The 20938-nt window shown below is 43.0% G+C and overlaps 1 protein-coding gene and 1 pseudogene across 1 annotated transcript in view; both read left to right on the top strand.

Moving 5' to 3' along the window:
* The window catches only part of UVRAG (UV radiation resistance associated), a 275347-nt gene extending 261361 nt beyond the window's left edge, over window positions 1-13986 (top strand). Inside the window, exon 15 of the mRNA XM_019726447.2 lies at window positions 12065-13986. Coding sequence (XP_019582006.2) covers window positions 12065-12767 — 703 coding nt within the window. The 3' untranslated portion in view covers window positions 12768-13986. The remainder of the gene's footprint in view (window positions 1-12064) is intronic.
* Window positions 13987-18071: 4085 nt separating this feature from the next.
* LOC109444807 (proline-rich protein 14) lies at window positions 18072-19741 on the top strand (annotated as a pseudogene).
* The last annotated feature ends 1197 nt before the right edge of the window (window positions 19742-20938 follow it).

Here is a 20938-nt window from a genome sequence, read left to right as displayed (position 1 = left end):
CAAGACACCAGTTAAACATAGCCTCCTTTGAGGAGGCCTCCAGAAGATGACTGGCTCCCTTCTCCATTATAATATACAAGATGCATATTGTATACAAAGCAGCACGACGTTCTGGTTATTGATTAACTCTGTCTTCTCTACTACTAGAGTGGAAACTCCTTAATAGTAGAAACTTTATTTTATATGCCTCTTTGTTCCCAAAGCCTAGCAGACTGCCAGGCAGTGAATGTAGCTTTCAATAATGTCTACTGGAATATGTACAAAAATACAAGTGATTCTATTAAGCATCAGTTGGATGGTATAACTATAAGTACTATAGCCCTTCATAGTTCAAAGAGATCACTTTCGATTGGCATGGTTGAAGACTGCTTAATGAAGGGGGTAGGACTTGAACTGGCTTTGGAAGATGGGTATACTTAAATGAATGGAAGGAAGGAATTAGCAGAAAAGCCACTGATATAGCCTGTGCTAAGAAGTCGGTGTTTTTCAGGAGGGATTCTGTAGCATGTGCTGAGTATCAGCAGATAAGCCTCCTAGATCTAAAGCACTGTACTAAGTTTCAGGAAGGCTGTAGAGGTAGCGTCTTTGCCTATCAAAAGCTGACAAGCATTTGCAGCATTAGAAATGACCACTGGCTGCCTCAGTGTGACCTTTGAGTTTAAGCTCAATTTAGGTACAGTTCCCTGGGCTTCAGCTTTGAAGTCATTAAAGATCATTTTATTCAGCGGTTCTCCTGCTACTGGATAGCCATGTACAGTAATAAGCAGTGTCATTATAGCTGGACGAAATGACTGTTACTACAAACCAGGTACTCTTCCAAAGCATTTTGAATATATTATTTAGTTAACTCCTTTACTCCGTATAACAACCCTGTGAATTACGACCCATTATCCTCTGTCATCTTACAAATGAGGAAACTGAGGCATAGAGAGGTTAAAATAACTTGAAGGTAATGTAGCCATCAAGTGGAGGAGCTAAGATTTGAGCCCAGGCTGAACAATTCTAGGGCCCTACTTTAACTGTTACTCAGTACAGCCTCTCTTATAACTAGATTAAGATTAAAATGTTTTACACAAGGGATCGTTCAGCATTTTGTGGTTCCAGAAAAGGAATCCTGTTATTACAACCTTCTCCTAGTTTTCTTCATTCCTCTCTCACTGCTCCTTCTTATCTCATTTGTAGGCTCTTCTTCTACTTCATGATAAAAAACTGGAGCCCCTCAAAGCTCGGTCCTAGGCCCTCTTTTCTCTCATTTTATTCATAATCCTTAGGTGACAACCGTTATTTTAATCATCACCCACATTGAAATGAAGCATAAGTGTAAACCTTCAGCACAGGTCTCTTTTCTGATATCAGATCTCTATTCAGATTGTCTCCTGGATGTTTTCATAGCACGTTCTGTGTGCCCATATTTTCTTCTTCCTGTCTTCCAACCACTGTAAGCCTCTTGGTCTTCCAGTGCAATTTTTCAGCAAAGGGAATATCCATCCATTCTTTTACATTGGCCAGGAAGCCAGACACAATCCTTAGTTTCTTCCTTCCTCGCTCACCCCCATATCCAACCTTAGCAACTCCTGCTGATTTCCCCTCATATGTCTATTTGTCTATATCTGAATATTTCCATTCTGGCCCAAGCCTCCATCATCTCTCACCTAAACTACTGCACAGCCTGTGGTCCCCCAACATCCACTCTGGACCCCTTCAGTCTGTTTTCCAACTTCAGCCAGAGTGCACTTTCCAAAATAAAAATCAATCAATAAGTTAATCTCCCTTTCTTTCTCTCCCTGCCCCACATCTAACTTTAAACATTTAATGATTTAGATAAAGGAGATAATTGTAAACATAGCCTTTGGGCTTCTGCATGGTCCAGACCATGTTTTCCTTTCCACCGTTATTTCCTTCCATGCTACTCTTTGCTTGATGACCTTTTGGGCCCTCATGCATTATTCTCTGTGATGACAGAGGGTCTTGGCATGTGCTTTTCCTTTTGCCTGGAAGATGCTCTCACCCACTGACCCATTCGTCACCTGGTGAAGAATTCTACTAGCCCTTCAAATCTTGGTCTTCCTGGGTCAGTTCTGTTACAAGCGCTCGTAACCCATGTCCTCTCCTGCTTAGCATGTTTCAGAGGTTATAGTTTTACATTTATGTGTGTAGTTTCATGACAGATGTCTGTCCTCTTCCACTGTGGTGTAAGCGCCACAAAAGCAGGAACCGTGGCTTTTTTCTCAATCATTATTGTATCCCCGGGGTCTAGTGCACAGTGCCTCGTGCGTAGTAGAAAATCATTATATAGTCGAATAAAGAAGTAAATCATTTAATTTGTTGTTATGTTCTGTGAATATGCATACATTTTTGCACTGCACCTCTTTTCATCGTACAGAGGACTACATTAGATAAGTTTCCCAAGATATTATCCCTAGACTCCCACAGTCTCTTACTAATGATTAAATGACAGCTAACTGTAATTCAAGCACTTCTTCCGAAGGCCTCCGGCATCTCTGAAAATGGTGGCAGAACTATCCATTTTTCTTTTAAAATAACAAACAGCTAAAGCCCCATGGTTCAGTTCATGTCAGAGCTTATTAGAAATGTGATGGTAGTTCAACTTTCGCAGGATCTTTCACAGTCTTCATTTCACAGATTATGTCGTGGGCCTCTGGGGTCTGACACTTCCTTCAGCTCTCTTTGCAAGGTAACTTTTTAAATTCTGAAAGCATTCTCTGACTGAGTTTTAATTTCCTTATCGAGTTCTTCTGGGGCTGGGCTGTGTGAGATTGCTATTCTCTGGTGTCCCTGGAAAGGATAGAGGTTTTGGGCTTTTTTCCCCTAGTTTTCAGCATAAATACTTTATGATTCCCATGTCTTAAGTGCTGTCGAGACACTCCAAGGGGTCCCCAGGTATCTTACCTGGCATCTCTTTCTGTTTGTACAGCCCTCATAATGTTTGTTGCCTGAGGGTGATGTCAGTAGATTCAGTTGTGTGATGATTTCTTAAAGTGAAAGCTGATGGGTGAAGTGGTTGACTTGACCCCTCCTGGGACCTCTCTTTGTTTCCCTGGAGGATCGTTCTCTAGTCCCTGATCCCAGGGAACCCAACCTTGAGACCCAGCGAGCCTCCACATGAGCCTCCCGGCTGTGGGACCCCCTCAGCCTCTGTCCACCGGCTTGTGCTGGGGCCCCTTTTGCAAGCTGGGCCGTGCAGGCCTGATGGCCAGGACTTCACATCACAGAGCCTGGGGAAATGGGTTCTTTCAGCTTGTTTGTTTTATCCTCTGCCTGTGGAACTTTGTCTTTCAGAAATCCGTCTTCCCATCAGTACTCCAGTTTAAATAAAATCTAAAGGCTCCCTTGTTCAGTATACCTTTTTAAACTCTCTGTTTTTCTTTAGTCAGGCTTTGGCAGGAAACCTTTCAAGCTGAGCCCAGGGGAAAAGTGACCACTGGCACAGATTTCAGCCTATGCTTTTGGCCCAAGATTGTTTCTATTTTTATTTTGTTTCTTGTTTTTGTTAACATCCAGGGCAAAGATTAAACACTTTCACTTATCTGGTAATGGTGAGAGGTCTTTAGATTGCTTGCCTCTGGGCAGGAGACTGCTTGCTTAAAACGATTAACTCTCAGCTACCTCCTGGGAGATAAGACCTAGTTGTTAAATTTGGCTTTCCCTAAAGGAGGCTCTGTGCTGCTTCTACTTGATCTAAGAGAGAGAGAGGAGAAAGATAAATCCCAACCTTTGCTGGATTTTGAAAAAGGATAGTAGCCTAATTTATGGAGGTTGTTTTTTGAAAAAACTAACTTTATGTCATAATTTCTTAGCTGCCAAAAGACGTAATTCTACCTCAGCTTCGCCTTGGCAACCCACTTTTGGCACTCTGTGCAGCCCTGTCGTTGCTCTGCATTATTTAAGCAGTAATCTTTAAGAAGGTGAGAAACTATTATTGCTTTTTAGCACAGTTGACATGATATTGGCGCAGAGTCGGACCTAGAGCTTCAAACATTTCTAATGGCCGTCCACCAACTTAAACACCTCCACGTAGAGGTCTCGCTGCCATGAGGTCATAGCTTGCTACACGGGGGAGAAAGAAGAAGATCAAATGTTGTTTAAAAGGCTTTTTCTTTTTTCTTTTTAAGTATTCTTATTCCACCGAGTTGTAGCTGTAGATTTTGGCTAGGATCCAGACAATCAAGATTTAGCATTTTGACCAGCTGTGATCTAGTAATGGTCCTCAGAGGAAACATTTTGGAGGAGGGAAAGACACATATCTGAGACTGTGAATTGTGCTCTTTCCTAATACTTTACAGTGTGAAACCTGGTTGTAGACAGATAAAACAACCACAAGTGACTCTGAAAGAGAATAGGAAAAAAATATTTTCACACAACTGAAAATTCACCCCAGCCTCAGGAACTTTCTTGATGTGGTAAATTTTTATTTTTCCTTTATTTCATTTTCCCCTAAGTCTCCATGTTGATATCATTTCATGGCAGAACGTATTTCTGTTCATAATTGATGGTTAGAATGCATCAGCATTCCTGTAACAGCCTACCAAGTCCTAGGAAGTCAAAAAAAAGCCACACAAACTTAATATAGTCGAGAAGAGAAGGAAAAGAAATCAAGCCCCTTGACCAAAAAATTATTGTGATTCTCACTCTTCCCTCAAACAGAAGTAGAGATCAAATGTAGGTATTTTGTTGGCAAGCCCTAGTGATTGGGAGAGAGAAAGGAACTAACATTTATTTAGCCTTTATAAAATCACAGTTAGTTGTTTTGTGACCTTAGGCAGGTTACCTAACCTCTGTGCCTCCGTTTATCTGTAAAATAATGTTCATAATACTTCATAGAGATGTGAGAATTAACTGAGATCATGTATATAGTTATTAATGGAGTATTTCATAGTACTTCACAAATATTAGTTGCTATTGTTTTATTACTAATAATTTATGGAGTACCTACTCATTGTATATCTCATTTAATCATTACTGCAACAACTGTTAGGTGGATATACCTATTTTTCAGAAAAGGAAACATAGATTCAGAGCAGTGAGGTAGGTCCCCAATCTTTTATCTTTTATAATGGCTAACCACATGTGGATATCTGGACTATTGCATATGGGAGATGTGGAAATGGGGAACACATTTTAGACCAATGCTTTCTTGCCTTGTTTTCTCTCTCCCAATCCCTTTTCTGTAAAATGACGCTATAGCTTCAGGCAATAAAACCAACAGAAAGTGGGAAAGTGGTAGAGGCAAGGGTGGTAGAGTGGAATGAACTGGGTTCTACCATCTCCAACTTGTCTTCATGGCAAAATATTTGTACAATGGTTATAAAAGTTCTGAACATGGTTCTCCTCATTTAGGTTGGGGAAATAGAGAAATTCTCTCTCTTATTAAAAAAAAAAAATCTCTCTCCCTGAAGCTAAATTCATACAGAAAAAAATGATACATCAGGGGCTTGGGGACAATTGGAATGTACCACAAAGGATTCTGGGAAGTTCTTATAGTCCCTAAGCATTTGGTAGATCATGTAAATAGAGGCAGTGTGAGCGTTTCTACTTTATTCAAAGCCTTCCCTACCCCATGTCCTTAAGAAAAAAGAAGAAAACTGGAATGAAGTTTCACATAGGGGCAGAATAAATCTTTTGATTGATTTAGTACTTTTTCTCCAAAACCCTTTTACACTGGCCTTCATTCTTTATCTGCTTCTTGCAGCTAGCTCCCTGATGTGCACAAGTGGAGAAGAGGGTGGGTGGGAAGAGTTCTATTTGTTCCTGCTTTAAACAGTATTCCGTGTAGGGGACAACAGTAGAAGGAAGGAGATCTAGATTCTGGTCTTTCCTCTGTGTTCCTGTCCAAGACACTAATGTCTTTGAGCCTCAGTTACCCCTTCTGTAAAATGAGGATAATACTTTTGGAATCTGAAGCCCATGGAAGTTAATAATAATGACAGCAGCCACAATTACAGCTACTACTGCCATCAGTATATATGCCAGGCATCCTGCCAAGAATTTGAAGTGCATTAATGTTAACTTTTTACCGTAGTCCAATAATCTCTTTGACGAAGGATAAAACTGGAGCACAGAGAAGATAGGTGGCTGCCTACAGTCATATAACTAATAAGTGGTGAGTTCTACCTTAATTCCACTTAGGGTCATGGTGGTGGCAGAGCTAGTAGTAGAATCCAAGTCTTTTAACATCGTTTCTCATCACCACCACTATCTCAAGATACAGACAGTGTTTCCCTGAAAATAAGACCTAGCCGGACAATCAGCTCTAATGCGTCTTGGAGCAAAAATTAATATAAGACCAGTATTATTTTACTATAATATAAGACCAAGTATAATATAATATAATATAATATAATATAATATAATATAATATAATATAATATAATATAACATATATATAATTAACATAATATAATACCAGATCTTATATAATATAATATAAGACCAGGTCTTATATTAATTTTTGCTCCAAAAGACGCATTAGAGCTGATTGTCCGGCTAGGTCTTATTTTCAGGGAAACATGGTAGCTGAACAGACGACAAAAGGTAACTGGCTGCAGTAAACAAGGACTCACAGAATGAGAAAGAAATCAATCACCTTAATTTACAGAGGTCAGAGATTTGATCCAAAGAAGCCAAATTTAAGCCAGGCTGTTCTCCTTGACCTCTAAACTCCAAACCACTTGGCTCCTCCCTCATCACACTATTGTTTGTGACCCTAGGATATCCTTTTTCACTTGTAGCAAAAGGTTTATTATTAAGTAATTTAACAGGCCTGATGTGGTTCAGTTATTCAACAAATCATGCCATGTTTTCACTAAACCATGCTAGTAAACTTGCAATTACAGTATCTTTGAGTTGTTGTTTTTTAATAAATCCCTTTTAATTGCAGCATTAAACCCCAGATTCATGTTTCTAGGTTTCCAGTTTGGACCTAAGCCAAACTAGAAGAGACATTCACCTAAGGCAAATGGCTGATGAGAATATATGCAGTGAACTGGGGGACCCGTTTCAGTTGCTTACACCTCAGGCTCTCCACCCCCAAACCTAGTGCTTTAGACACATAGGGGCTCACTCCTTGGCAGGAGTGAGGACAGAGCAAACTCCCACATTTCCTGCTGCGTCCACTCCTCCCCAAACACCCATGTTTACTTAGATTGTTTCTAAGAGTAGAAATTCCCTATAAGTTATCCATCACAACTTAAATAACATACCAATTTCATTTGATAAGGAAATTGTCAACAGCCTTTAAAAATTGGTCATATAATTAGGAAACCTATGTGTTTTGACCTCTTCTTCCATCTAGATAATGATCCTGAAGCCAGACTGTAATCAGACAAAAAGAATCTTAAAACCTTCTGGGCATCCTTTTCTGATGTATTACTTGTTTTTTTAATTGCTACCTTTCTCTTGTTAGGCAAAACTAGAGGCAAAATGCTCGTGTTTTTCATAAGAATTTAGCTAGTACTGAAATGTGAAATGAAGGTTCCTTCTGGAAACCTATTAAATACGAAAATCAAATTTTATTAAAAATCTATACATTGTGTTTTTGTACAGAGATGCTTACAGCAGTTTTTGTTTTTTGTGGTGTTTTTTTTTAATTGGGGAACAATGTGTTTCTCTAAGGACCATCAGCTCCAAGTTGTTGTTCTTCAGTGTAGGTGTGGAGGGCGCAGCTCAGCTCCAAGTCCAGTCGTAGTTTTCAATCTTAGTTGCAGGGGGCGCAGCCCAGCATCCCATGGCCAGCAACCTTGTTGTTGAGAGCTCCCGCTCTAACCAACTGAGCCATCCGGCTGCCCCTCCGGAAGCTCAATGGCAGCTCATCATCTTCAATCTAGTTGTGGAGGGCGCAGCTCACTGGCCCATGTGGGAATCAAACCGGCAACCCTGTTGTTCAGAGCTTGCACTCTAACCAATTGAGCCATCCGGCCGCCACTACAGCAATTTCTTAATAGTTAATTTTAGAAATATCCTAAATCTATAAAATTAAGGGAATGATTAAGCAAATTATGATATTCTGTTCAATGAAGCAACCATTTAGAATTGTTTACCAAGAGGTTTTAATAGCATCCAACAGCAGGAAAGAGAATTGTATATGTGTATATATATATATATATATATATATATATATATATACCACAAACACAACATTAGGTTTGTTTGGTCTTTTTAAATTAAACATACATACATGAAATCAAAGTCTGAAAGGAAAATATCCAAAATTAATAGTGGTTATTTGATGGGTAATAGGCTGTGAGTGACTTTTATTTTTTATATGGTTTATATTTTTTGAATTTTCCAGGGAAAATTATTACACTAATTAAAAATGTATGTGTGTTTGTATATATTTTAATATAATCATTCAACACGTAAGCTGTTTAGAGCTCAGCTATCTTAAAAATCTGGAACATTACTAAGATCCTGGAAATAAAAATAAAAAAATGAATTCTGAGCAGCCAAAACTAATGTTACAAAACTCATATAATAACACATATTATGCCCAGTTCATCTGCTGGCCCATCACTCAAATCCTATTTATTCTTACTTTGCACACAGTTCTCAGGACATCGACTTTACAACACAGCAAGTTAGAAATAAGCATTAAAAAAAGAGAAGCCCCCACAGGCAAGAGCACTAACACAGCTTCACTGCCTGTGACAGTTAGAGAGGATACTGCAAGGCTTCTGCACAGATTGGGGACGCTTAGACTCATGTCCTGAGAAACACACCACTGAAAATCCCATAGTCTCTTTCCAGTCATAGGTTAGTTATACATGTTCGTGATAGCCCAAAGTTATCATGAAAATACCTTTTCGTTTCACTGACTCTTTTTAAGATTACAAGAAAGACATAAGTAAAAAATTTTGAAAGGTTTCATCGCACATGGCTAAAAATAGAAAAAAGACAAAATGTGACTAAAAGGTGAACTTTAGCTATGTGGACTTCTTTGTCAACCCATAATAACTCTTTTTCTTACTGTTCTTAAGAGGGAAAATGTTACTGTTACTGGGGTTTTCCAAATTGTATCTCATACTATCATTACCTGGGTTCGCTTAAAAATCCAAGGGAACTGGAGATGTCAGAAAATACCAACGTCTCCACCTCTAGAATCCATTCATTGAAATAGGAGTCATACCCCAGGGCTTAGATATAGGGTGGGGCGAGTTAAATGAGAAGGCCAGTAGAATGGCACTAGCTTGATGTCTGGCATGTCGTTGGCACATAGCAAATGTTATAGTTGAATTTGAATATGATTTTCCCCCATGAGATATAACAGACTGCATGGGTTCTACAGTAATACCTAATCCAGTTCAGATGTGGGTTCTGCAACTTTGAACAAACCACAGAACCCACCCACCTGCCTACCTTTTTCACAGGGTAGATGTGAGGATTCGACGTTATTGATGCCCAGGAAAATGGTAGTTCCCTTCCCATTGTAGTTGGCGGAGGGATATTACACTTTACCATGTTTCCCCAAAAATAAGACCTAGCCGGATCATCAGCTCTAATGCATCTTTTGGAGCAAATATTAATATAAGACCTGGTCTTATTTTAATATAAGACCAGGTATAATATAATATAATATAATATAACATAATATAATATAATATTAGTATAAGACCGAGTCTTATATTAATTTTTGCTCCAAAAGACGCATTAGAACTGATGGTCCGGCTAGGTCTTATTTTCAGGGAAATACAGTATTACTTTTCTGTTGTGCAAAGTTGAGAGCTTTCAGGGAGTCTCAAAATCCAAGAGGGCTACAAAAAACCCTTTTGTCAGCCCACCTGGAGCCCAGCAGCGTGGGGAAAGAAGGGTGGGGTCATGGTGGCAGCCGGGGAAAGTGTTATGTCGTTCACCCTTCATAGCTATGAGGGCTTAAGCACCTGGCCTCTACTGCATTTCCCCAAAAATAAGCTCCCGTTAAGGTCATCAGCCAGATGGACGCATTTAGTACGTTATGACGATGTTCCAGAAGAAGATGACATGACTGTATTGAATAAATGTAGATTGTTGTACATGAAAAAATAAGACATCCCCTGAAAATACACCCTAATGAGTCTTTTGGAGCAAAAATTAATATAAGACCCAGTCTTATTTTCGGGGAAACATGGTAATTCCATGCCAGTAATATCACCTTCCCGATTCCAGGCTGGTTCACCTGGTGCTTCTCACCCTTCCTGGGCTGGGGTCACAACTAAACAGCCTGACCTGACTACCCAGAATAGATTGTCTGTGGGTGGTGCTGATACCCTGTTTGGGTTTGATTACCTGGGCCCCTGCAGAATCAGTTAGAGACTGCCTGTCAGCAAGCGGTAGACTGAAAATAACTAGCTTCGCAGAAATGTGTAGCTTCCCCAATTACTGTGAGTTTTGACAACATATTAACTTAAAGCCTAGCTTAAGACCAGTAGATTTTGCTCTGTTTTGTTTTTCTTGAGAACTGAAAACAGTAATTTACTAGTCTACTTGCCCGGTTCTATGCACCCCACTTGGCCACCCCTAATTATAAAATCTCTCCTGGCACCAACACTTACAGCCAAGCAAGGGAGTCTGAGGGTCTCACGGATTAGAAGCCTTGTGGTTGCCTTTTCTCAAGAAGAATAACGCCTGCTTAGGTGTCTGAGACCACAGAGATAATGCAGAAATTGAGAGAAGGAGGAGCAGGGAGCTGGTTTAAGGGCTTGTGGCTGTGGACACAGGCAGAAGGCACCTTAGATCCTTTCTTCTGTTTCAGGGCACTTATCACAATTGTAATTTGAAAACGTATTATTTCAGCAATTCTGAATGTCTTTCTTCTACAAGACGGGAAGCTCCTCAGAGGCAGGGCCTACTCTGTCTTGCGTCTGTTTCCCCTCCCCAAGGCCTGACACATGAAAGAGCTGTTTGTTGGGTGGATAGAGTTGCAGGTCTGCTAGCCTCGGCTCCTGTCTAGTAGTCGCCTTTTCCAAACCACTTCTCTATGTATGTTTCCTCATCTGAAGAACACAAATCAACTGGATCTTGTGTTCGTACCTCCTTCTGTCTCTGGACTCGGTCTGGTCATAGTCATATTGCCGCTGACTAGCTTCATCCAAGTATAATATCATTAACTGTGATCAATACTCCCGAGGTGGTTTAACTAGTACAGTGTATACCATGACCATTATTTTCAGGCTCTAGATACTCTATTTCCATTAACTAGTTGTTATTTATTATTTCAGACTTAAGAGTAGTAACATATACTCTGCTTTCTTGACAGGGTTTTGGTGAGGACCAAGGGAAATGATGTATATGAAATTACTTTAGAAACTAAAATGTTTTATATCACTAAATAATGACTATTATTGCTGGCCCAAAGTGTCTTCCTAAGAAGTAACTCAAGTTGGAGAAAAGACACTGAAGACCAAACTTATAAAACATGTGTGTGACTAGCCTTGTAAAGGAAAAGTCATTTCCCAAGTTAATGTTTCATTAGAATATATATATATATATATATTCATATCCTTGACCCTCTCTCTGCCAGTTCTCTAATCCAAGGTGATTAGCATTCGGGTATTGGAAAAGCTATTGATCACCGTGCCCTGATGTAGTGCCTTGCCACTGCTTCCCTGAGGGATCATGGCTAAGCATTTAACTTGTGCCACATGAGGATACCTGCTTTATGAAGATAAAATGAGAGTTGAATGTGAAAAACAAGAAGAAGAATATGGGCAGCCCTTCAGATACACGAAGTTGATTCCATTCCTCATATATTGTTCTTTTCAGTTCCAGTTCCTCCAGTTACCTCAGCTCTTCCCCCCAGGGCATGGTTTCTATCCCCCATCCTAACCTGGGCACTCTCCTCTGGATCTATCTCAGTGTGTCTTATGTCCTTTTCCAAGGAAGCTCCCAAAGTTGAGTTCAGAAGGCTTCATGTTGTTTCTTCCACTCACACACTACGATTAGTACCGAGATTGATTATTACCAGTTTTTATTATCTCCAACCTAAATATGCTGTTTCCTCTCTCTGGATCCAGAAGGCTTAAGCTGAGTTCTGAAGTTGAAAGTTAACTTCTCGTTTCTGTTTGTCTTCTAGTGACAGACATCACACCTCCAGTGCGATCCCTGTTCCAAAGAGACAAAGCTCCATCTATGGGGGTGCAGATGTAGACTTCTCTGGCGGCATCCCTTCACCGGACAAAGGACACCGAAAACGGGCCAGCTCAGAGAATGAGAGACTCCAGTACAAAACCCCTCCTCCCAGCTACAACTCAGCATTAGCCCAGCCTGTGGCCACCATCCCCTCCCTGGGAGAATCTGAGAGAAAGACAACCTCTCTGTCCTCTTCCTTGGATACCTCCTTGGACTTCTCCAAAGAAAACCAGAAAAAAGGAGTAGGTTTGGGTGACAGCTTGAGTGGAGGCCATGTGAGTCTGAACACTAGCCAAGAAGAAGGAGAAGCCCTGTCTGGGCAGCCGGACGCAGTCAATGGCCCTCTCCTCCCCAGCGAGCAGGCTGGCTCCTCCAGCGCCCCACCTCCAGATGAGTTCCACCCGGTCTCAGAAGCTGAGCTCTGCTGTACCGTCGAGCAAGCAGAAGAGATCATTGGCATGGAAGCCACGGGCTTCACCTCAGGCGATCAGCTGGAAGCATTTAACTGCATCCCAGTGGACAGTGCCGTAGCAGTGGAGTGTGACGAACAAGTTCTGGGAGAATTTGAAGAGTTCTCCCGAAGGATCTATGCACTGAATGAGAACGTATCCAGCTTCCGCCGGCCACGCAGGAGTTCTGATAAGTGAAGTGAGCAGACAGACAGTAGGACCAGGACAGGGTCGCTGCCTAAAACGAGGATAAAGCTGCACTGGTTACCCTTTGTAATAATTATGACACAAAATGAATATTAATGGAGGATATTCCTCAGAAAAACAGACTTTGTGAATCGAGGAGGGACTCAGGATCATTGTGTATCCGTGGGCCAGACAAAGTTAGATTTTGCTTGCAAGGTTTGCTTTTCAGGCCTGTCGATTGTTTTAAGGCAAAAGTCACTCTCTAGCTCGAGTCACCTTATAAGTATTTGTCTGCTTTTTTATTTACACTTCTGTTATCCTCAGAGGGAAGATGATAATATATAAATAATATAATAAACTCACCTTTAGTTTTTCATAAGCATTTGCCCGTACCCCAGTTTATAAAACTTTGGGAACATTGAATATTCAGAAAAAGGTTTCTGCCATTTACTGAAGGATCTTTGCCCATCCATTAGCTTAATGAATAAGAAGCACAATGGTTTCCTTAGACCCAGGCCCATCTGTCCCTGACCCTGACCCTGTCCCCAAGCCCCACAGGCAACTTAAAGACTCCACTGTTGCCGCATTTCACAGCGGATGGGTTGTGCATCCTGAAAGCAGGATCTCAGATTCCCTGGTTCTTTAATGCAGTAGCCATGAACTTCCACGTCCTCTAATCAGCCATGCCCTTGACGTAGCTCTCAAATTAGATGAAAAATCTCACCTCTGGTGGAACCTAGGGAACCCTCAAGGACCCCAAGGTTACTACAGTCAAATGACATCCGATCCCCTTTGGGAGCCAAAGATTTTACGTGGGCAGATGCTACGGTCAAAAACTAGGCATGCTTTCTGGCAGTGCCCTCACCAGACAGAAACTGCTATGTGTAAATCCCATGTTAATTTATTAAATTTCAGTTGGAAAGGAAGGCACTGTATGTGATGAAATATATGTAGAGAGTCAGGCTCTCCAGTGTGCAAACTGCAAGGCAGTTGAGGTAGTTGGATTACGAGACTAAATGAGGCATAGAATACTATTGGTATATGTGCAATTGCATAAATATTAAATTATGTTTTTGAAGTCCAAATGTCATCCCGAGAGCTCACGTTTCATTTGCTATTGCTTTATATTTTATATACCCAAGGACATCGCCTCAGGGTTGCAAGCTCTTTAAGGAAAATTTATCCATATATCCATGTATTATATAGAAGAATAAAAATCGAGTTTACTTCACTTGACCTGATTTTTTTTTTCAGCTTCGAAATTCCTCTTGAACATACATCTCCATACTCGTATGTTACGTCCTGACAGGACTCGCCTGAACAAAAACCGGGGCTGTATCTAAGCCAGTGTTGTTGACTTCATTTGAGTTTACACATTGTTATAGCAACACAAACACCCTCGCAGGTGTACACTCTAGTAGCTGCGTTTGTCCTACATAACATCTTAACTCATAGGTTTCATAATCGTTTTCGTATTTTGTCCAAGCACTCCTGGGCTCAATTTTAATTCATAGCAACATTGTGAAATGGAATAGTTCATGTTGTTATTTTCCATGTAAAGAGAACGCTCAGAATCATTGCATGACAGACCCAACCTGCAAGCAATTAAGAGCTTTAACTTGATCTGAAGAAATCCATATGAATTCCACATAAAGAGGTAGGACTGCCCCAAGGCTGGAGCAGAAGTCATAGAGTCAGGGCTTCTTTGCACTGTACTGTCATTCATTTTAGAATCAAAGACGGTGCGGATAGACATCATCTTGGATGTATATCAGACTGGTTTCTGGGGTCCTCCAATGAAGTAGCATCTACCGCCCCCCCAAAAAAAAAAGGTTTTTTTGAAGGACTGTGTTAGTATGGAACAATGGGGTGTGAATCACGTGATTGTGATTTCCCAAGATACAGGAGTGGAATTTTAACTCATGTCAAACTCAGAGACAAGGTGGATTCAGCTGCAGGCCGCCCAGCCTGGCTTCCGGTACCACCAGGCAGAGGGACCATGTACTGAGACCCATGGTTAGTGTTCATCTCAAGTTCCTCACAGCCTGGAGCTCTGGGGCCCCATCATCAGCCTCTCATTTGTGGACTCCCTGATTCTGGGGTCCATAGCTTTGCACCCCCACAACATGGAGCCCTGCCGTTGAATGTGATTAGATTGCTCAGAACTGGTCAGTAGTTGCCTCCACATTTGCTTGATTCACAATGTCCAAGGATATTATGCCTCAAAACACCACTTAGGTTTGGGTTTGTTTAGTTTGGGTTTTGTGTTTTCATTTGAGTTTGTTTGATGTCTGCAGTTTCTGCCATGACCTGGGAAAAAGCCTACAGTATTACATGTCTGCAGGAATAACTCTGTTCGACATTTTCCAATGCTACAGAATAAGTTTTGCCTCTGTTTAAAGTGGCCACAGCCAAAATATGGGATGAGTTATTATCGCCTACTAATCTGTTTAATTCGTCTTATAAATCACTAAAAAAAATCAAATTTGCTTTGAGGATATAAGTTGAAGTGAAAACTCACTACTATCCTTTTGTGAACTGCTAAGAGCCCTTTCAGTTTTCATGCAGCGGAGACACTTTTAACAGCCAGCAAACGTTATCAAATGAATATTTGATTGTTTTCTCTCTCCACTTCCTCTTACCCACTTCAGAAATTCCAGAGATTTTTTTTCCCCCCTCAGAATATTAGTTTTGGAAGATTGTATCCAGCTATATTTTTTCAGCAGTTCTAATGGTGCCCATTATCCTGACCTAACCGGTTATTTAAATAATTTTTTAAACCACCACCAATAATAAATGGCATGTGAAACTGATCTGTTGGTAATTGGAAGAAAACTCAGCATCTGTATTTATAAAATAAAATTGATTAGTATTTATTTTGAGAGTAAAAGTGTATGTTATTTCCCTGCTATGTTTGAGTCCTGTCTTCTTCATTGTTTTAAATTTCATATTAAAGCTGAGTTAACTATGAAAACCTTATTCTCAAACAGCCAGCCATTCCACATTTGTTGAACTAGCTCTCTCTCTCTCTCTCTCTCTCTCTCTCTCTCTCTCTCTCTCTCTCTCTCTTTCTCTCTGCCAGGGACTGGGCTAAACAAGGTTAATACAAAGATTAGTAAGCCTTGACCTCTGCCACATTTTCTAGTAGAAGGGGGAGTGGTTGATAGGTATATTAACATTTATAGTTCAGAGTGACAAATTATTTGATAGAGAGATGTATAGCCATCCTATGGCATGAAGAGAAAGCTATTCTGATCAGGAAAGATTCGTGGAGGTAATGCAGATGAAAGCTGTGGAAGATTTCACATTCCAGATGGAGGGAACTGTATGGGCAAAGGCCCAGAGGCAAAGCAGGGCCTGGTGTGTGTTTGCAGAACAGCAAGCAGTTTGCTGTGCTCTTGGCCGAATGGGTCTGAAGAAAGGTGAGAGGAGAAATTGAATTGCAGGCGAATGGGAAGGACTTAGGTGCCAAGTCAAGAGATTTGAAAGCATGCAGTGAGTGACCGATAGGTACTTTCCAGGCTTCAGAACAGAAGAGTAAATTTCTTAGATCTGAATTACGACTCACAGCCAAATTGAGGGTGGACCTAGTGATACTTGCTTGAGTCTATTTAATCTTTTTTCCTTTTTTAATTACAAAAAAAAAAATCTGGCTGAAAAAAAGATGCCTCCCTGTGCTCCTAATGTTTTCAGTGTAAATACTGAATCACGAACTGGATTTGTACTATGGTACAAAGAGTGCAGCCAGTATCTATTCTTTAGAAGCTTGATTTGAGTGGCCCAGCTCAGCTACTTTGAAGCTATGACTCTGGTCAAGTCATTGAAAGTTTAAGGACCCCTTTTTTTAATCTGTAAAAGTTAGAATTCTGTCCTTGCTATTCTGTTTGTATGGGGTCTGCGCCATCAGTGTTGGTTCCCTTTTGTCCTGTGGAAGGCCACCGTGTAGTGACAGACTTGTTAACACCATTTCCTATTCCAGTGCTTGGGCAGGGCCGCTTAATCGCTCCTAATCTGTGAAATGGGGATAATACCCACCCGCTCCCAGGGTTGGATAGAGTGTTACAAGAGGTAAATATTTCTATGAAAGCACTGAATGAGTTTTACAAAGCTCCAGGCACATTGGAAGGAGTAAGTCATTCAACATGGATTTCTTGCATAACATGCATCCGGCTTTGGTGGGACAATTGAGATACAGATACTCATTCTGTGCAGCTGAGGATGTGTCAGGGCTGAAACCAGAATTTTGAAAAACAGCTCTAAACAAAGGTCAAGTGCTTCAAGGTGTTTTGGTGGGTGGCATGGAAACAGTGTGGGGATACGGCCTAGAAGCCTAATGAGCTTGATTTTCATGTTTCATAACACCTGGCAGATGAGCTGATGTAGGCCTGCCTCATTCAGAAATATCCCCTCACGCAGCATCCAGCTGCCTCACTGAATGCTGAATTGGTGCCCAGAGCGCTTAATTTTTCTTGAAGTAGATAGAAGCTTTCTTTTTCTTCCCCCCCTTTAGCACATCTAATTACAGTTTTGTAGGTAGACAGCTCAGCCTTGTGGATTTTAAATGAATAAAAAAATACATGTCTATAAAATAATTCCACACTTTCTAGAGTCAGCAATCCAGAAAAAGAACAGTAATGAATCAGGATAAAAATGAAAAAGACAGCCCGTTGCTAAAATAACCGTAGCCAGCCAAGCCCAGGCATAGAACCATGAGGGCGTGAGCAGCAGGCTCGGATCCCTTTGGTTTTGTACAAAACACAGTTGTTCCAACGAGCTCCTCTCAGTCCCGGTCAAATCACAAGCAACAAATTAGAAAAGAGTAGAACATGGGCGTGAACACAAATAACGGATAACGTGAGTCTGAGAAGCACCTACGAGCAGTCAGGCAGTCATGTGGGCAACTTGAATGAGGAGCCCTCAGCCTGACAGAAGAGCCGGTCAGGAGGAGTCAGGTCCCAGTCCTGCCGCTGGCTGTGTGACTCCAGCAAGGAGCTTGACTTCTCTGAGCCATGTGCTTCTCCTCAGCCCTGTGCTCAGGTTTTCCCTTCTCAGGCCTGGACAGAAACTCCTCTTGCCCTAGGTGCAAATTCATATTCATTCTTCAAAACCTGTTTCAGATTGCCTTGGGGTCCAGAGCATGGCAGGAAAGGAGAGGACTCTCCCCTGTCACTCTGCCTATTGTGAAGACCTTGGGGCTAAACCATTTAACAATAGCTACCAACATGCGTCTACTCAGGTCTTTGACACAAGGGTTTGTAAACATACAACAAAAATTTATCGAACAGCTAGCTTTAAAAATTCAGCTTGAGACCCGGGATGGGAGAGGTGGCAGCTGCAGCCTGGGATCCCCAGGGACTCCCCGAGTGGCTGCTTCCCCCAGTGGACCTGCCCAGGGACTCCAGCCCACCTGGCCAGCCACGTCTGTGCCAAGCTCAAGCCAGAAGCTCAAAATGGGTGAGGCTACAGCTCCTGGTGACCCCTGCACCCTAAAGGCTCCGGCAGGTCCTGGTCGTGGTGCTGTAAGATGTCATGCTGCCCATGTGGTCCCTCTAGTGCCCTGAGAGGAGACCTCCACCCCATGACACCCTAGCAACCGTCAGGATTCTGTCCACAACCAGCCGCCTGCCTCGCCACCCCGACAGGCCCTGTGGTTGTCCAGGCTAGGCCTCTGATCCACTGCATTTATGCCGAGAGCCCCTGAGCCGCATCCACTGGCCTCTTTCCACCCAGAAGCATCAATCAAGGACAACGCCTGGCCCACAGAAGGGCCTTTCACAAGAGGTGGGCCAGGCCCCCCAGCTCACTCTGGTGGTGATGCTAGAAGATAGTGACCACCCCAGACCCCTAACTGAGGGCTTCGCCAACGCAGCTCCCAACTTCATCCCAGCGAGAAGAGCTGAGTCCATGATGATGGTTAACCAGCCAATGCCTCCACCCAGAGACCTGGAACCCACATTTTAGCCATCTGCCCTGCCTGCAGACCCTCTGGAGAACCCGTCGCCAACCCCAGATGCTGTTCTGGAGCCCCCACTGCTGTCCAGCCTTCACACCCCCTCCTCAGTCCCTGGGCCTTGGCCCCCTTCTTCCGTTTCATCCGCTCCCAGCTGGAGAGCTTTGCTGATGTCCTCCTCACACCCAGCAAAGCCCCACAGCCCCTCCCATCACCCCCCAAGAAGTTGGAGTTGAAGATTGCCATCTCAGAGGCCCATCAGTGCAGGGCTGCTGAAGGTCCTGCATCTGTCCGTCCCCAAGGCCACAATCTGTGGGCTGAAGCCACATCTGCCCTGATCCGGGGCCCCCTGGCTCAGACACCTGCAGCTGGCCCTCTGCTCCATGCCACCCAAGCTGGCCACGGCCCCACCACCCCCTCCAGCCTGTCTCCAGAAAGAGGTCTTCCCTCTGGGAGGAGTGGGAGGCTCTCCCCCCTTGTAATCTCTTGCTCATCCACTGCTTCCACTTCCTCCTTCTCTGAACCTGCAGAACCCAGGATGGGCTCAACCAAGGGGAAGGAGTCAAGGGCCTCAGAGAACCAGGTACTTTTAGACGCCGAGACCAAGACAATGGGAAAGGTTTCCCAAGTCAGAACACGCAGGACACAGGCCTGTCCTCAACTAAGCCTCACACCAACAGGGCTGCCTCAGCCAATCAGGTTGAACAGAAAAGCGTTCAGCGCGGAAGAAACTGACACCAGCAAGAATTACCTATGACCAGAAGGACCTTTGAGATCATCTGCGAGGAACCTCTGGAGCGCAACGGGACTCTGAGTTTCAGCAGCTCAAGGAAGCTGCGGTAGAATCTTGGGACAGTAGCCTTCCTTGCTCCCAGCGGCCATCTTGTGGGGTCCAGGCTGCAGCTGGCAGGACCCTTACTCCCAACCTGACCCCCAGCCCAGATGTGGAAACCCTGCTGCAGCAGCGGCGAGAGGAGCTGGATGCCTTGCTCCTGGGAGAGAAGGAAGTGGATTAGGGAGCAGGCCCCCTCAGCGCTAGGAGCCCCATCTGTGTCTGTACATCCATCCTAGCTGGAGGGGAAGCCTCTGAGACCTTTTATTTTTTTTTCTATGTATTTCTAGTAAAGTTCTTAATGTTTCTGGGGGAAAAAATGAACTTGAATGTGACTTACTATTCCTAAGGATAGCTCTCAATCATTGGAAAAAGGATACATTAGCTTCAGTTCAATAGGAAAATGCATAAAATATTTTAAGGTAGTTTTTTATTCAAAATGGTTAGAATAAGCTTTGATGCTTTGAGGGATAAACTTGTTCTCTCAGAAATGTACTTGCAAAACATTTTTTTAAAAGTTCACTTTTAGGAAACACCTTCTTCTTCAAAGAAACCAACATCACTGTGTTTCCACAAATGTCTTGCTCTTTAGGTCAGGGGCCATGCCACACTTCATTATTGTGCTGTGAGGTGACCCCCAGGCTTCCTTACATGCGGAGGGTATGTGACCTTGGGCTCATGCAGCAGAGCTCTCTGGAGCATGCTGACCTTGGGCCCGGCCCTTTGCTCCCCGAAGCCTGTCAGCAGCCTTGACTTCTGTCCCCACCCCTTGCCCAGGCCTCCAGTGGCACACGGTAGATCCTCCTGAAGTTGGAGGATGTGGGAGTAGGAGGCAGAACACAGAGCCACGGGTTTTGTAACTCACACCTGTGTCTGTTCTTGGTCCCCTGGGAGCTCTGTGAAGGACCAGCATACCCAAAGCCAGCATCAAAAATCATTCACGACCTTCAGAGGCAGAACTGTCTGGGGATCCAACGAGACTGCAGCTGGGGTTTTGTAAACAGTAAAAAGAGGTGCATGTTTACCGCAGATTCTCAGTAAACATCCTGAGTGGTAATGAGCCACCACCAGGGATCAAAAATGGCCTCTGCTGCCCTGCCTTGCCCTGCCCTGCAGACATCTGCACCGGGACGCCTGCTTTTTCTCTCCGGTGATGCAGTGACGCTCCAACATGTCATGTTTTCCAGTCCCAAACTGGTGCCTTTCATGATAGCTTTTGATGCTGAGGGTAGCCCTGGGAGGATGTGGGCAACATGTTACCATCACCACTTGACCAGGGAGCCCCCAGGAGGGCCCCGAGGGAGGGTGACCTGCCCCAAATCACGCAAATCCTGAGGCCACATTACGGCCAAACCAGGCCCTGACCTCTCCCTAGGGCCTCTCTGCACCCCAGGGCCTGTG

The sequence above is a fragment of the Rhinolophus sinicus genome, linkage group LG06 (genome assembly GCF_036562045.2).
Source record: "Rhinolophus sinicus isolate RSC01 linkage group LG06, ASM3656204v1, whole genome shotgun sequence".
In the NCBI taxonomy this organism is placed as follows: domain Eukaryota; kingdom Metazoa; phylum Chordata; class Mammalia; order Chiroptera; family Rhinolophidae; genus Rhinolophus; species Rhinolophus sinicus.
This window is presented reverse-complemented; position numbering and strand designations above follow the sequence as displayed.